The sequence below is a fragment of the Carica papaya genome, chromosome 4 (genome assembly GCF_054855325.1).
Source record: "Carica papaya isolate Zhongbai chromosome 4, ASM5485532v1, whole genome shotgun sequence".
Lineage (NCBI taxonomy): Eukaryota > Viridiplantae > Streptophyta > Magnoliopsida > Brassicales > Caricaceae > Carica > Carica papaya.
In genome coordinates, this window is record NC_142312.1 from 25,088,773 (window position 1) to 25,105,652 (window position 16,880).

Below are 16,880 nucleotides of genomic sequence, written 5' to 3' on the forward strand. Positions count from 1 at the left end.
TCAACTATCTCAATCTATATAACTCTTACTTGTCACCCTCAAATTTGCATCATCATTTTCTAATTATTACTTTTTCTAAGATTAAAAAACAAAAAATTAGATAAAATTTTTTTAATACTTTATAGTTATGAGAAACTAATTTTTACAAAATATCACTGAAACTTAAATATTGAACCCTACATCTTTATTGTTTATTTTATTTAAAAATATAATAAACTTATATAAAACTTAAATATTAAATTTTACAATTTTAATAAAATTTAAATTCATAATCTTCACATAAAATATAAAGATATTGACTACCATAACACAATGTTATTAATATATTAGTTTTTGGTAAATCCTAGCTCTTAAACTTGTTATTAATTTTCTCTGTTTTTATTTTTAAAAAAATAAAATTGAGCAATCCTGTTTAATTTAAAATAGGCTACTTTTGTTTTAATTTTCAATTTTTCATACTTTGTATCGTAATTCAACAGGTTCGAATATTAATCTTATGAGTAATATATATAAGGGGACCCTTTAAGCACATTCTATTGCATTTCAAATATTAATCTTATGGCAAAATGTTTGTTCATTTCTTTACAAAAGGGTTTAATCTACCCCAAAAAAAATATATATATATAAGGGAAAATAAGGAGTGTTTCTATAACTAAACTCCTCTCTTACAATGTTGGCATCAAAGGAAGTAAGCCACACAAAAATAAGCATCCCAATCTAATATTTGTTTTTAACTTTCCATATTATAAAATTTATAAAAAAAAAAAAAAAAAAAGCTTTAAGAAGTTTACGAGTCCATCTATTACATAAATATTACTTGGTTTTTATTTTCAAAATATGTTTTTTATTCACAAAAATATATATTTCCCAAAATACATCTTTTTCTTTCCTTCTCTATTGATTTTTTATTTATTTAAAATTTTGCCCAAACATAGCCATAGTATTCCTAATACCGGAGTTGAGCGGCTGAAAGATCAGTGAGTCATGAACGTTAATTATATACTTATACGATTCAACTAGTTTAAATCCTATTATCAGGCAACAACTCTCATATCCTCCTCTAATTCTTAGCATAATACTAAACATAACTACAATACTTTTCTACAAAACACCGAAAACAAATTCGCTAATTCAACCATATTTCGTATCATTATTCTCTTTATAATTAACTAACTTGTATAGGATTGAAGACTAAGGGTGACAATGTGCCAAGCCCCACATAACATTATTAGGATTCAATTCAATCAAAAGTCAGCTCTAATTCGGTTAAAATATAACTTCAAAAACCCAAATAAGTCAGGCTCAAATGGTATTGGATTTTTTGTTTCTTAACTACCCTACTTAAAAGTTGATAGCCTAGAGTAATCATAAACAACCAACTTCCAACTTCTAAAACTTCTTAGTTCCCTTTCAACCTGATCTTATTCCGCATTCCTGTTTTTATTATTCGATTCTACTTGTGATAGTCAGACACTCAAGCCTCTTGACGCCTCAATCCTATTCTATTTTAGGGTAATGGAACAATACTTTCATTGACAACAAACAGACAACAGTACAAAAGTTGCCTCATAATTGATAAAGCACGAACGCAAAACAAGACTAGCAATAAATAGAACAGATAAGCCAGCATAAAACAGAGGAAAATTTTGTGAATCCTGAGGAAAACTCAGCCCCTCAAGAAACTACCCATCTGACTACAGGCCATTACGACCTCTCCTCTCCCATGCCCTACCTGTTAAAGCTAACCCCATTTCATGAAACCTTCTATTTTGCAACCATACCTTCAGGACTTAGAAAAATAGACCTGATTAGAAAAATAGACCTGATGGTTCAATTCTGTGCTATAATATAATGCCAACAGAAGTAAAGGCTTAACAGTCAAGTAGACCAGCTTCCAGAATTCATGTTGCACATTGTCACCATCAGATATACCTTGTATCCAAGTCAGTGAAGGGGATTTCAAATGTATCAGTTTCTATCGGAATAATTTCTTTCAAAACAATCATCTGTGTTCTACAGCACCTTGATATTAAATACGCCTTCCAGTAAATTTTTCTTTTTTCTGATGATACAATTGGGATTTTCCATCTTTACAAGTAACTTTCTCTACTTCACTGGCTAACTCAGCTCCACATTAGAACAAGAAAAAACATAAAACCCCAGTACAGAACCAGCTGCAATGACCAAGGTAAATAAATGTCTTATAAAAAAACAATTGATCAAACCGTTAATCAGGGCTTAGGATCTAGTTTTCAAGCAATGTAAATAAAAAACCACAATTAATTAAATTTATAATCACATACCTCATGTTATCTGTTAGGAGTTGCAGGTGGAACCAATGCTACAGATTCAGCATCTTGTGAGTCACTGGAGCCACCTCTAGTAGCTTCCTTTTTCAACTTGTGATTATTATATGCAGCTACACCAGCAATGGCTGCATATGGTTAAAACAAAGTAAGACAAATGCTGAAGCATATTAGGCAAGAATTTTTGCGTTAGTTATGGAGTTAGCATCTTATTATACTAAGAGTAGGTGATTAGCTCCAATAAAATGAAAGAAATGCCTCGAGGGAATAAGATCTAAGGTTAGTGATAAAATGAGAAACAATTCTTATAGAGATACATGAGCATCATAGTAAAGGTTATGAAATTAGTTCTAACTGTAAAATAGCAGACATACAAATTGATAGGACAAAACACTATTGATGAATTTTCAGGTACTTACCAATGGCATAACCAAACAGATTTATTACAGTCAGCTTTGTATCAGCAAACAGAATGGCAGACAGCAAGACAACCACCCAATCCTTGACAACTCCAGCAACTCGAATGGTGAGAGCACTTGTATGGGAGATAACAAGAAAAACCGATAAGTTGAGTGCAAAAGTACAAAGAGAATTGAGTGTTAACACAAGGGGTTGAAAGTTCCATGTCCCCTGTGCTTCCATTTTTGGTTTCTCTAAAAAGATCCATGGTATGAACAAGCAAATCGCACTGCAAAGTAAACAAAACTTCAGTTCATGCTCACATGAGTTCTGTTATGCAGAAGAGAAAAGAGATGCTTTCACAATTATCGTGGGTACATACCTGCAGGGGCTAATATAATACATTACAGATACAGGGTTTAATTTTAAACCCTTCCTCTTAACCAGAATCTCCATGAATATAAGTCTTAGAGCTTCTCCAACAACACCACCCATTTGGTAGACAACTCCAATCCAGCTGATATTGATTTCCCCATAAGAAGCCACCAGAACACCAAAACTTATCACAGACATTATCAAAAGCATTCTGCAGCTCATCATCTCAAGTCCAGCAGCTACTCCGAGAACAAAAACAGCTACTGGCACTGCAAGTCCACCAATAAATTCAGTAATATATCTCTTACTCAAGACATCTAATCTCTAGGAACATTAGAAGACAACGATAATTCTTTATTTTAAAACAAGAGAAGAGAAAAAAAAAAAAAAGAAAAAGGAAGAAAACCTCAATGTTTATATCTCCTCTCACTGACTAATCCAACACCACGATGAATGCCAATTAAAATACCTGGGTATCAGACATAAATCTAATGTCTGGCATACAAGAAAAGAAAAAGGAGAACACATACAAGATACTGAAACGATTTTCTGCAGGATCTAGAAATCTAGCTGAAAAGAAGAAAACTAAAACAGGAACTTACTAATGGCCTTCAACATTTGTGCAAACGCAACAGAAATATACAGATAGGCAGTGTTTCCAAGCCAGAGAGTCATCGCAAACATTGCACCAATAGGAACAACTGATGTAGTATATCTGAGTACACAAATTTGGATTGACATCAGTAAAGACATTTGTAAATAAATAGACATAACCTGATAGAAAATAAGAAGAAATACAAACCAATCTCACAAAAAAAAATGATACTAATGTAGAGGAAGTAATTTTAACCATTGAGTGTGCAACAGCTTGGTTGGTTTGACTAGGGTAAAAAAAGATATGCCAGATTATGAGACATCATTAGTATATCTCCTTATACATAAAACTTGCTTTCAATTCCATCATGTGGATTAGTTCATGACATACCCTTGAATAGTTCAATTAACCCTGTAAAGCTTTTAATCTCATTGTCATTTTTCATTGCCTTCATTGGTAAAGATGCTCTACTGGTGAATGTGTTATACCATTTAGAAGAAGTTGTTCCTGTCATAATACCAAATTCATGGTGCAACTACTGTTTTCTTCTCAGATCAATAAGCATATGCTCGTTATAGATTCATGAAATTGCATTATCTATATCTTCTGGACAACACCCGTTGTGATTTACATCCTACTATATTAAGAAAAAGAATCTTCCAGAACCAAAATCAATCTCTTCAGCACCTGAAGGTTGGTCAACAAACAAAGAAATAACATTTCCATGTTTTAAATGTGTTGAAACATGTCAATGTTAATACTGCTGTTCAAACATTTCCATCACTGAACACACTAAACAAAAGCATTTGTATCTTTGGACATTACAAGTACATATGTGTATCCCGTATATTTGTTCAAATTCACAGTGCAAGATTTGGGAAAAGTGACAAAGGGCCTTTGAAGAACACTTAAACAAAGACCAGGCTATATGATTTTTTTTTTCTCCTACCTGCAACAATGTTCATCATATGATTCTTACCTTTGAGTTCAAGTAAGATGGTTACATAAAAACGTTCCATGTATTGTGTTACCATAAGATGCAAATAAATTAGGAAGTAACTATTTGCATTTTAAACAGACTGGACCTTTTTTATAAGATAATCAGTCATGACATTGCAAATCAAACATCAAGTATGTAAGAAAGTGTGCTACTTACAATTCTAGAGTCATTCCTTCCTCAAGCTTAATAATCTGTGAAGAACCAGAAGATAAAAAGTTCAGAAAGAATTAATATATATAAACATGTATCTGTAGGCATATATATATATATATATTGCCTGATTTCACTGTAACATATCATAATCAGTTTTCTTTTGATACCTTGAACACTTTGGTGACTATGAAACACAAAACAGATGAAAAGACCATGTGAAGCAAAGTCAGTCCAAGAGGATAAGGAAAATTCATTTCCTTAGATGACAAAACCCACTGCAATTTACAATATGAAGAAAACATCATGTCAGCAATTTCTTGCAAATTTCTTAACTAAGTATTCCACATACAAAGATGGAGCAGAAAGGAATCACAACAATATGGTCCAGGTGAGAACATATACAGTCAAACATATGGGAAATAACATTTAATTCATTTCCAAGAACAATAGGCAGAATCATCAGGACAGGATTAGGTTAAAGCAGAAAATGCAGTAAGGAAAGAGACTTCAGCAAGGGACACCTATAATACCACTCACCAGCACCACCACTTCATCATAATATGCACCTATTGGTGAATAATTCTGAATTTAGGATCAATAATGTGATGTGTAAGAGATGAGAAAATCAAGTGACCACAATTATCATCTACAAGTAGTGCCACGAATAAATTAGTTGGGCATCGAAAAACTGCTCAAACATCGCATCATTGGAAGTCACAGTTTCATGCAAGTCTTGTCAACAATAGCCACACAATTACAACCCTATTTAACTCTTTCCTTTTACATGTCGGCTAAGAAGAGTAAGATAATCCTAAAAACTCCAGTTTCTGCCCGTGGTCCACATTTATTAGAAGCTACCTTGAGGATCCAGCTAAAAGGTAAAGGGATCTCTATATGAATTCTAAGAAGTTTTTAAGTAGATTTGTCAGAGATATGCCGTAAAATTGTGATAACATCAAAGAACTTACCAAATTGTCCTCATTTCATCCATAAGCCAGAAAAATTAGTGATCAGATAAAAAAAAAATACATAGAAGCAAGAGAATCATTAAGAAAAATGAGACAGGAAATAATGTGATGACTTGAACCTCACCGGCAAGATTTCCAGACTTAAGTCACTACCCAGTGAAAATTCTCATGAAATGAAACAATGCATTGCTCTGGATAGATATTTAGCTGCATCTTTCAGTACACAAAATTATCTAAACATACATCCTCATAGTACTTGGAGATAGATAAGAAAGCTAGAAATTCTTCTATGAATGTGATCTGGCCTTCATAATTACCTTCTCGGATTCTTTATACCACCAAATGAATAATTCTTAGATACCTCATCACGACGAATTTTTCCCTTCATATTGTTTTTAGTCTTTTATAACACAAATTCCATATATCATCACATAGTCCTAAAGATTTGACCGCTATTACATCTAATTCACAGTCCAGAACAATATCTGACTGAATCTACTGTGTCAGCGAATACACAAATAATAACGCGATCTCCTATTCAAGCAAGGCAGTGGAGCATAAAAAATGCCATCTATTTCTCTAGGACAAAATGACTGGCAAAGTAAAAAACCACCCACCATAGAATGGTTCAAAAACAAAAAGATTGTTATGAAAAGCGTAGAAAACGTTTTACTGAAGCGAGACCTGAAATTTGAGAAAATCCTACCTCAGTTAGCACCAGACAAACTTCTTAAATCTTTTTATCCTCTAATCAATTTCTTCCCTCGTGCATTTCCAAGAAAGTAAGTAGTTCATTTTCGAATATGATTCGTCCGTTAAACCATATGAATTTCATTTCAAGTATGATCAAGGAGCGAAGTGAATAAACAAACGCAACCAAATCTGCCAATATTCACAGATCCAACAAGGGATAAATTAACATGTATATTTGTCTGTGTCAATATAGAATAATATGTGCATGAAAGTTGACCTTGTTGAAGAAGATTTGACCGCTGGAGAGAGCGATGTATAAGAGAATGTAAGCGTAAGTCAGAACTTCTTCTTTCAAAACCCTTCTGGTCGGATCCGCCATTTTCACAAACCGAAATTCGCAGATACTGAAACAACGTTTGCTCGCTTAACCTTCTTCCTTGTTTCTTCACATAGAAAAAGAGGACAAGCCTAAAGAGAATGGGTGGGTCCCTTTTGATATTTTAAGACGCTTACGGTTTATGTGAGAGACTAATAAACTAATATTAAACGAGTTCAAGAAAAATTATGTCAATAGAAGTCGGTAACTGTAAAAATATTTTTTTTTAATTTTTTAATGTAACGTAATATATATATATTCACTCTTATTCAAGGCAAGAGTCCAATATCTAATCTTTATTATTGTAAGAGTTTTAGATTATATTATAAAATTATTTACTTAATCATATATTGATAATAATAAAATCCTAATAATTTTACATCATATAATACAATTATTTACTCAATCAAATATTGATGATGATAGAATCTCTATTCTCACTACCATATAATATAATTATTTATTTAATTAAATATTAATAATAATAAATTTGATTATTTTGTTATCTCAAATTATACGAATCTAAAATTTTATGTTGATTTTAATAAAAATAAATAAGTATTTTGATAGACTATTTGAATATTATACTATCGATGTTTAAATTAGGTTAACACTTGATAAAAAGAGAATATTTAGTATTTTTAAAAAATAAAAGAAAATTGTAACTTTTTATCATAATAATCGATGAATTTTTATAAAAGTCAATTAGTTATCGTATGCTAACTATGAGATTTTAAAAACTAAAAATAAATAGTTATTTCTTTGAATATTATGTCTAGCATACTTCTTTAGTCATATTATCATTGATAACCTGTTTAAGTGGGTAACCATATAGCATTAGTTACTTATTGACTAGTCTTGTGTCAAATGTATCACTTTATGTTTGTTTATAATTAGATAGTATAAGATATAATTAAACATATAATATTAAATATTATCTGGTGATAAGTAGTATCTACTAAGATAATTAGTGATAAGTGGTTAGTTCTCAATTAAGTTTATTTTGGTTAATGAAGTACAACTCTAGTATCAATTAATTTATCTAAGTTACTCTCTTATGGTTAAACATGAAGATGTGGCAGAGTTTTTCTTTACCATAATTTTTTTTTGAATTACTCGATTCTAATATGATTAAGTTTTTTGAATTGTTGAATCCTACCCAATTTATAATTATTTTTCATCATAGATTCATATAAATAAACCTATTTAAAACTTCATTTTTCATTTTTCACTTTACACTTTGAAGAAAAATATTCAAAGAGAAAAATGTTAAAGCTCTCTTTTTTCTTTTAGTATATAGAATGTTTATACAAAAATATATGTATTTATATATATTTTTTACTAGTTAATTTAATTATTTGATCAACTAGTGTTTTGTATTGTTAGAGAGATATTGTTAGTATCTTATTACAAGATGTAGTCAACGTTTCTAAAATGTCTTTTAACATCTCAGCTAAAGATGTTGATAACATTTGCAATGAGATGTACCTGGATGTTTCTGTGTAAATGTATGTAGCAACTCTAAGGAGATATTTTGGAATATGTATAAAGACCTCATATAATATATCTTAAAGTAGAGATCTATCATGTTTCTAATAAAAATATTTTTTTGGCATCTTTGTTCATGTAGGACTTTAACATCTCGAGTATTTGCCTTTATATTATTTATTTTAAAGTTATATTTTATTTCTTTAGAGATTACCAAATATTTTATATAAATTTTTATTATTCGACTTATCTCTATTTCAACTTAGTTTTTTTTTTTTAAACTTAGCTCTTGTCCATCTTATAAGAAAGATGGCAAAAAATAATAACATTGACAACATAATAACTGTGACATTTAAGGTAGGATTTATGAGTTAGTATAAACTATATAACATTTAGTATCTTGGTTGGAATAAGAAGTTCAAGATTTGATAACATTCCTCTATTTTAAGATCATATAAGGGGATTGTTTTCATATTTGTTTTTTGATTCTCTATTTTAAAAATAGTATAAGATCTATTAGCTCACGAAAGTATTGTTTTAACTAAATGTCTCTTCATACCTAAAGTTAAGTTATTGGATTTTTCTTGCTTTATGATTAAACTAAAGTATTACCCTATCGGACATTATTCTCATACTTCTACAATGTTTATGAGAATAATTTATGTATAAAAAAATGAGTTAGTTCAGAAGCACATGGAAAAAATAATTCAAATTGTTAAACAATTTATATTTTACTTCTATGACATTAGATAAATTAAAATTGTCTAATTTATGATTCAGTTAATTCTTACTAAATCAAGACAATTATGATCGAGGAAGTAAAAAAGTCGCCAAAAAGGTGAAGATCATAAAAATCATACTACAACTTGTCTTAGCATTTTCTCAAGAAATTGGCTTATTTATAATTATTGTTTTATATGACAAGTTCATTTTCATACCCCTATATTTAAGGAGATTTTTATTCCATTACCTGCAAGATTTTTTTTTTTTTTTTATAGATTAAAAATCTTATCATAACTAAGATATTTTCCTCATGATATCTAGTGGTTTGTCTTCAAAAATCTTCAATATTCTACGATTTAATCACATGTCATGTGTTGGGATTATTATTACAATTTATTTTAAATATAACTTTAAGATAGCCATTTTCAAATAGTGAAAAAAAAAATTCATTTCTTTTATCATATGTTGCTATGCGTGAATATTTATTTAAATATGAGAAACATCTAATAAAATGTGCAATATTACATAATAATGCAATCATAATAATGAGATACATTAACTTAAACATAATTCATGAATATTATACTTAATTACTATAGAATGTTTTACTTATGTTGATAACTCATTTTTGTTAAATCTTTAACCTATAAAATATAAGAAATAGTTATTGTAATTATTTGTATTAGCTAGAAAAAAAACTAAATAAAATAAATAAATATGTAATAAAATAAAAAAGTAAAAAAAAAAAAATAGAAATTTTCATATCAAATCATAGAATTCGATCTGACCAAATTTGGCTTCCGTCTATCTTTTCTACTAAATAGTAAGTTCAGGGAGACTCAAGTTTATACTGGTAGAATAAGCATCAATGAGATAAACTAAATTAGAATTTAGCTTACCAAACTTTGTCCAACCCTTATCCAGTATATATATTTCAATTTTTATTAATATAAATATAGGTATATTTATACTACAACTATAATTTATTTATACTAATAAACATGATTACAGTATATTATTATATATAAATAATGTATTTTAAATTTTTTATTAATTTAAATATACTTATATCTATATTAATATAATAAAATAATTTAGTTGGATAATTTATAAACTCAATATAGTCGTAAAAGTTAGACAAAATTTCACATTTATTAGAAATTTAGGATAGACTCAGAGTTTATATTTTATAAACACATATCAGGTTGAACAATTTGGATATAATGAAAGTTGATTCATTATTATCTCTAATAATTACATTATAAAATAAATAATTTAATGAATAAAATAATATTCAAATTAATTAGATATAAATATATCATGCATTATAATATAATCTAGAAAAATAATTGGTGAATGATCAAATCTTAATATAAAACTTGATAATATAAAGAAAAATATCTCTTATCTCTTATCATCTTAAAAAACATAATCATTTAATTAATTTTTGATAAAATAATATGATAATTGTTACAAAATTAATAAGATAAAATATAAACCTAAATATCTTTTTCATCAAAGAGTATCAAATTGTGATAAATTCAAATATGATTTACATAAAAATTATATAAATTGATGATAAAGAACTATATAGATGTGGTTATATTTTTAGACACATGTATCATATATATCTTTAAAAACAAAAAAAAAATCTAAATATTTATTCCGCATGTATTGGCAAGTGATGCAATTATTTTTATGAAAAAAACTATATAAAAATATATTTATATTACTTAAAAATCATTTTAAAATGCCAATTTTTATTATGTTTGTTTTTTAAAATTCAACTTCTTGTTTTTTAGATGCATTTTTATTAAATTTATTATTTATTTAATAAATAGAATTAAAAGTAAAATAATATATTCTCCAATAAATTAAGAAGAATACGCAATTAATGTAAATAATTTTATAATTTCTTTGGATTATTTTTTCTATTATTAGATATCTAATATAGGAAACAAGAGGAAATAGTACTGTTAGACTAAATTCAAGCCCGACCCACGGGCGGCTACTTCACCAATCACCGGTTCATCTGCTCTACAAATTGACAGAAAGGGAGAGGATGGAGAAGCTCGCATGATGACCCAACTGATCTTGTCCTTTTCCTTCACCTTAGCTTCTTGGTTTATGTTCTCTCCTTTTATGGGTTTTATCATCTCAATCCATTTTCATTATTTATATAAATCTTTTTTTTGGGGATGAGGGATGATAATGAAGGAGAAAAGCTGTGAAACACACAAATCTTGTGTGGATGAGAAATACCCAGTTGCTTTGATAGGATTTAATCTCAAATGCTCACCTCCAAATCCTCATCCATTCACAATTTTAATTCAATTTTCCTCTTTGGGACGTGATTTATATATGACCCACACGTAGTTGTCTTCATTCAAACCCATATATATAGCCTCTTGCTTATTTCTCTGTAACTTCTGCTTCATCTTAACTCAAATCTCTACAGCTATTATTCCTTTCCACTGGTTTCTTCACATGCTCCATCTTGCATAGTCTTCGGAATCCAAGGTCAAGTTCTGTCTACTCTTGATTTTTCTTGCCTATTCAACTGTGTTTCTAAATTTTCTCCGTAGTCTTTAGTTTGTATTGCCTTGTATTTTGTGTAGGCTTCTGGGTTGTACTCAATTTTGGTTAAAAGATTTAAAGCATTTCCCATGTAGTTTTCCTTACCATTTATGTGGGTTGAATATCATCTTTCTATGATGAATATATTCTGTTTTCAGTGAAAAATGAAGGAATATAAGTATCTGGTCTTTGTACTTGAATATAGCTCTTACCATGTTATTTGGTATCCTAAAGAGAATCTTTTTTCTTTTGGGTTGTAAGTAACTATGATAAGTTTGTAAAGGAAGACCAAATGTTTAATCATGCGTCAGTCATAAGATTTTATTGCTTCTTTATGTATCTTAAAGAAGTATGCACTGTTTCTTATGAAGAGCATTTAGTAGTTCCTTACTATACCTTCTTGTATATTATAAACTCGAATTTTCTCTTATGAGTATTTTAATTTTCAACAGAAGTGGGGAATATATTAAGTGGAGCGAAGAGTCTTACTTCAAAGTCCTCTATCTGTTTGTTTAGTTGCATATATGGACAGCTTAAGTTCTGATTTAATATTTTTCATCTTTAGAAACACGAAAAGTAACAACTAGCTACGAAGATGGAGATCACAAATGTCACCGAGTATGAGGCAATTGCAAAGCAGAAGTTGCCCAAGATGGTTTATGACTACTATGCATCTGGAGCAGAGGACCAGTGGACTCTACAAGAAAACAGAAATGCTTTCTCAAGAATTCTGTAACCTCTCTATCTTTAATGGCCACACCTCGTAATATATCATTTCATATTCACCCCAATCACTTGAATACCATAGGCAATTCTTATCTGTCAATTTACTTCAAAAATTGAAATAGAAAGTGAGATCTTTTTTCCAATTACAGGTTTCGTCCCCGCATCCTCATTGATGTAAGCAAGATAGACATGACCACTACTGTCCTGGGCTTTAAATTATCCATGCCAATCATGATTGCCCCAACTGCCATGCAGAAAATGGCCCATCCTGAAGGTATACAGTTCTTACTTCTCTGTTTGAAAGGGAAATTTTGGAGCTTAATATATCAATATGGGCAATCTCTATCTCACCATAATTTTGTGTATCAATTATATGAGCAGTTTGGGAATGTTACTCTCTTTACTATATAAATACACTGCTTAGTTTCTCTATCTGTTTGTTAATCAACACCTGGAGTAACAAAAAAGAATGTTGGAATGTTTATAACTTTTCTGTGAGAAAACGATAGAGGTAGTGCATCTCTATTTCTCCATTAATTTTTTTTCTTTAATTCTTTTGCTTTAGATTGAAGGCCTTTCAACAATGTTCATTAACATACCTTATGTGAGAACAAGTAGATTTAGAAAAAGAATTATGTTCACTTATTTATTGGTAAAAAAGAAATGTTTTGATAATTTTGACGACTCTGGAAGGTAAAGTCCCATACATGTCTGATATGCTTCAATTATGACTCTTTGTTGGTTTTTTGTTTCGTTCCCAAAACGAATTTGGTTTCTGCATTTGGTTCAAAACATGTGTTGTTCTGATAATATGCTTTAACTCTTGCAGGGGAGTATGCTACAGCTAGAGCTGCATCAGCTGCTGGCACAATTATGGTTTGGCTCTTCAACTTTTTGTTTCCACCTAAATTTGTCTCCTTTGTTATCCTAAGTTCTCGACTTCTTGAGTAGTATTACTTGAGAACTTTCAGAAACTCAGTTGTTGTGTTGGCAGTGATTTCCAAATAATATAAAGGAAATTCTAGAGGAAAAGAGAATTGATGTATATCCGTTTGGTTGTCCAATATATACTAGCCAATTAAAAGTATTTCACATCCGTTTAATGGATTTTGGCTCACTAGTCTTTTGAGTCATGTTTTGCCGGTCCTTTCAAATAAAAGTAACCAACATGGTAACCAAAGGAGATTTTTAGGATTGAACGAAGACCATTAAGGAAAATCTCAAGTAGATAAGCAATATATTCCTCAGAGGTGTTACATGCTTTGGCATTTTTCTTCTCCAAATCATGAGCTCACCGTATTGTTAATTAATTTGCCAGAGTTAGAATTACTGGTTTTAATCATTTATGACACCTTTCTTTGGTGCTGTCAAGTTCTGTAGTGAAAACTTTTTCACGTAATCTTTTCATAAACAGTGATGCTCTTTGTGATGATCCTGTTAATTCTTTTAATGGATTCATACTCTTTATTGTGAGATGCTTTGATCAAAATGTGGTTGAAGTTTTAGTTCAATGATGAGTTCATTCTGGATTGGAATTTGTTTCAGACTTTATCTTCATGGGCTACTTCCAGCGTTGAAGAGGTTGCTTCAACTGGACCTGGCATTCGCTTTTTCCAGCTCTATGTAAGCTCAAGATTGTACATTGGATATTCATATACTGTTTAACTGTGAAGGATGAGATAAACAGGATTCATGGGAAATACCTGGTAAATTGCTTGTGATGTTTAGGTCTATAAGGACAGGAATGTGGTTGCCCAACTTGTGAGAAGAGCTGAACGGGCTGGGTTCAAAGCTATTGCTCTTACAGTTGATACCCCAAGACTAGGTCGCAGGGAAGCTGACATCAAGAACAGGTACCTTACATTGACATCACTTTTGATATGTTTTGCTTGCAAGAAAAGGAAAAAAGACAATATAGTTTATAATTTATTGTCAAGTTTTAAATGTCAGAGCTAATTTTCACTTCTAGAAAAGATGCTGATTTTGTTCTCTTGCAGATTCACTTTACCACCCTTTTTGACATTGAAGAACTTTGAGGGTTTGGACCTTGGCAAGATGGACAGAGTAAGCAGCACTTCTAACTGAAAAACTATATATTATACTAATAAAAAATTCATTAAGTTGAAGACTTTCTTGGATAAGTTTTAATTGTTCTACGGGGCCATGCAGGCCAATGATTCTGGACTTGCTTCATATGTGGCTGGTCAAATTGATCGTTCTCTGAGCTGGAAGGTAAGCAAATAGGATCTTATGGTTTTTATACACGTAATGATGTAAATATATTGGGTCTGAATATGGTTTGTGCTAGTTAAAATTACAGCTGATGAAAAATCATAATTCATTCAAAGGGTGTAACAAGAAACAGGATGAGAAAAGTTTTTATGTTTCCCAATGGACAGGCAAATTTCTAAAAGATGCCAATTTTAGGAGCTGTATTGTTCTGAAAAGTTTTTGCATCAAGTGATAATGTCAGGATCCAAATTGTTTCCAAATATCATTTAGTTTGATAAGACTAATCAGGGATATACTCTCAAAGATGAGATATTGAGATCAAAACCTGTTTTGACAATAACTGTCACTCTGAATGATTTCCTTTGATTTATAGGATGTGCAGTGGCTTCAGTCAATCACCAGCCTGCCAATCCTTGTGAAGGGAGTGCTCACAGCTGAGGATGGTAAGAGCAATGTGATTACGCTTCATCTTCATAATTTTGGTACAATACCTGAACTACTTTGCTACGTTGATCATGCAGCCAGGATAGCGATCCAAGCTGGAGCAGCGGGGATTATTGTGTCAAATCATGGAGCTCGCCAACTGGATTATGTCCCTGCCACTATCATGGCCTTGGAAGAGGTACATCCCTGGGATTATAACTAATTGTTGTACCTGATGATATGAATACTAACTTGAAGTGAAAAACAGTTCCAAATCCAACAATATACTTATACCTTGTATCTTTGTGACTCAGGTTGTCAAGGCTGCCCAAGGTCGAGTGCCTGTCTTCCTGGATGGTGGTGTTAGGCGAGGAACTGATGTCTTCAAGGCCCTGGCGCTTGGAGCCTCAGGCATATTTGTAAGTGTTAAGCTGCCATAGAAGTGCTGATTCCATCTATAAATCTAGAAGGGCATTGATTAACTTTAAAAACTATTTCTCCCCTTGCTCTATTTTCTGGGATAATTTTGAATTCGGCAAGGATCCACTTTAGTAAGTCATGAAAGGGGAGCATGAGCATTGACCTTATTATAAAAGCATTTACGAAACAAACTGCTTCATCTTCCCCTCATTATGATTTTGAATCTCAGATTGGACGACCTGTGGTTTTTTCGCTGGCTGCTGAAGGGGAAGCTGGTGTCAGAAAGGTGCTGCAAATGCTGCGTGAGGAGTTTGAGCTAACCATGGCTTTAAGTGGCTGCCGCTCAATCAAAGAAATCACCCGTAATCACATTGTTACTGACTGGGACCAACCTCAGTCTCGTCTTGCACCAAGGCTATAGGCAACTACCCCAAGGACATCATAACCAAAAGCAAGAAGAATAATGATCACTATTTATTTTGTACCTTGAGCGCTTTATTCTCTTTGGAAACTCGTTACAGTTTCATTTGAGTTGAAAATGTTCTAAAGTTTTAAGCTTTTGTAATGATATCGATCAAGGCTACTTCTGCCTTCATTGTATATTCTTCTTTCTTTCGGGAGACAATTTATATACATATGAAGTTTTTGCTTGATATGGACCAGTTTCATCTGTGAGAGGTGGAAAAGGAGCCGAGTTACGATCACTGCCGGAAACAAATTTAGGAAACAGGATTAATTAAGCATTTTCAGCAGGTAATAATCATCTTCTTAATTTTTCTTTTCAATTTCATCTACTATTTTGTAACCAAGGAAAGCTTGTTGTTGTCTTGTTCTTCGGCGCTGAGGTAAAGAAAATTTTGTTAGCATTTCGAATAATAGAAATTATTTTTTGGTTTCTATTACAAATCAGTCTAAAGCCTGCGTTTGGTGGCAGAAAAAATTGGTTAGAACAAAAGAAAATATCAAGATTTACAGAGCTGAATTATTTACTTTCTATCTGGGGAGACAAAGTTGTTTCCAATTTCTAAGGAACTTAATTTTTTTGAACTTTTCAATATTGTTTTATATGTTCCCATAATTTCTTCATAAAATGTTCTTATTGTGACTGAGTCTCATTATAATCAGTGCCAAACCGATGGCTTTATAACAATCTTTGAAACATTCCTTTCTTATCCACAATATTTTTACTGACCAAGACACTTGTATCATGATGAGGGAGAGTAGAGTTACCAAAATTAATAGAACACTTTTGAGGGAGAGAAAAATTTCTAAAGAATTTTATAAAGATAAATAGAGTCCCACCAAGATTAAGATTTAAAAGGTAAATTATGTTGATGAAGATGCAAGATGAGATTGGAGATGTCGAGAAAAGATCATGACTCGGAGGTAGAAGAAACATTTGGCGCGGCTTGATCCTTAATAGAAA

The 16,880-nt window shown here is 31.1% G+C and overlaps 2 protein-coding genes across 4 annotated transcripts; one reads left to right on the plus strand and one right to left on the minus strand.

Annotated features, from left to right (window-relative positions):
• Positions 1–1,553: 1,553 nt before the first annotated feature.
• On the minus strand, positions 1,554–6,968 carry LOC110812477 (Nucleotide/sugar transporter family protein). 2 transcript variants are annotated; one of them, XM_022039261.2, is made up of 9 exons: positions 6,767–6,923; positions 6,503–6,678; positions 4,996–5,103; positions 4,832–4,866; positions 3,683–3,795; positions 3,088–3,349; positions 2,726–2,994; positions 2,304–2,434; positions 1,554–2,174 (listed from the first exon to the last, which is right to left on the minus strand). In XM_022039261.2, the coding sequence occupies exons 3-8, from the start codon at positions 5,080–5,082 to the stop codon at positions 2,310–2,312; spliced, it is 891 nt and encodes a 296-aa protein (XP_021894953.2). In that variant the 5' UTR covers positions 5,083–5,103; positions 6,503–6,678; positions 6,767–6,923; the 3' UTR covers positions 1,554–2,174; positions 2,304–2,309. The 2 variants fall into 2 exon arrangements, with proteins under 2 accessions (XP_021894953.2, XP_021894952.2); XM_022039260.2 differs by lacking the exon at positions 6,503–6,678 and having other exon boundaries at positions 6,767–6,968.
• Positions 6,969–11,169: 4,201 nt separating this feature from the next.
• Positions 11,170–16,107, plus strand: LOC110812510 (glycolate oxidase). Of its 2 annotated transcripts, XM_088218385.1 has the most exons (12): positions 11,170–11,596; positions 12,219–12,385; positions 12,529–12,653; positions 13,209–13,255; positions 13,925–14,002; positions 14,108–14,232; positions 14,377–14,443; positions 14,549–14,611; positions 14,985–15,054; positions 15,133–15,233; positions 15,349–15,453; positions 15,684–16,107. In XM_088218385.1, exons 2-12 carry the CDS (start codon positions 12,249–12,251, stop codon positions 15,873–15,875), a joined length of 1,110 nt encoding a protein of 369 aa, XP_088074511.1. In that variant the 5' UTR covers positions 11,170–11,596; positions 12,219–12,248; the 3' UTR covers positions 15,876–16,107. The 2 variants fall into 2 exon arrangements, with proteins under 2 accessions (XP_088074511.1, XP_088074512.1); XM_088218386.1 differs by lacking the exon at positions 11,170–11,596 and having other exon boundaries at positions 12,274–12,416.
• The last annotated feature ends 773 nt before the right edge of the window (positions 16,108–16,880 follow it).

Coding starts and splice junctions, on each gene's coding strand:
- LOC110812477 (XM_022039260.2), bottom strand. CDS start 6,868: ATGGCGGATCCGACCAGAAGGGTTTTGAAAGAAGAAGTTCTGACTTAC. Junction 3,350..3,682: donor ACAAATGTTGAAGGCCATTA/GTAAGTTCCTGT, acceptor GTGGACTTGCAG/TGCCAGTAGCTGTTTTTGTT. Junction 2,995..3,087: donor TATTATATTAGCCCCTGCAG/GTATGTACCCAC, acceptor TTTACTTTGCAG/TGCGATTTGCTTGTTCATAC.
- LOC110812510 (XM_088218386.1), top strand. CDS start 12,274: ATGAGGCAATTGCAAAGCAGAAGTTGCCCAAGATGGTTTATGACTACT. Junction 12,654..13,208: donor GAAAATGGCCCATCCTGAAG/GTATACAGTTCT, acceptor TAACTCTTGCAG/GGGAGTATGCTACAGCTAGA. Junction 14,003..14,107: donor TTCGCTTTTTCCAGCTCTAT/GTAAGCTCAAGA, acceptor TGTGATGTTTAG/GTCTATAAGGACAGGAATGT.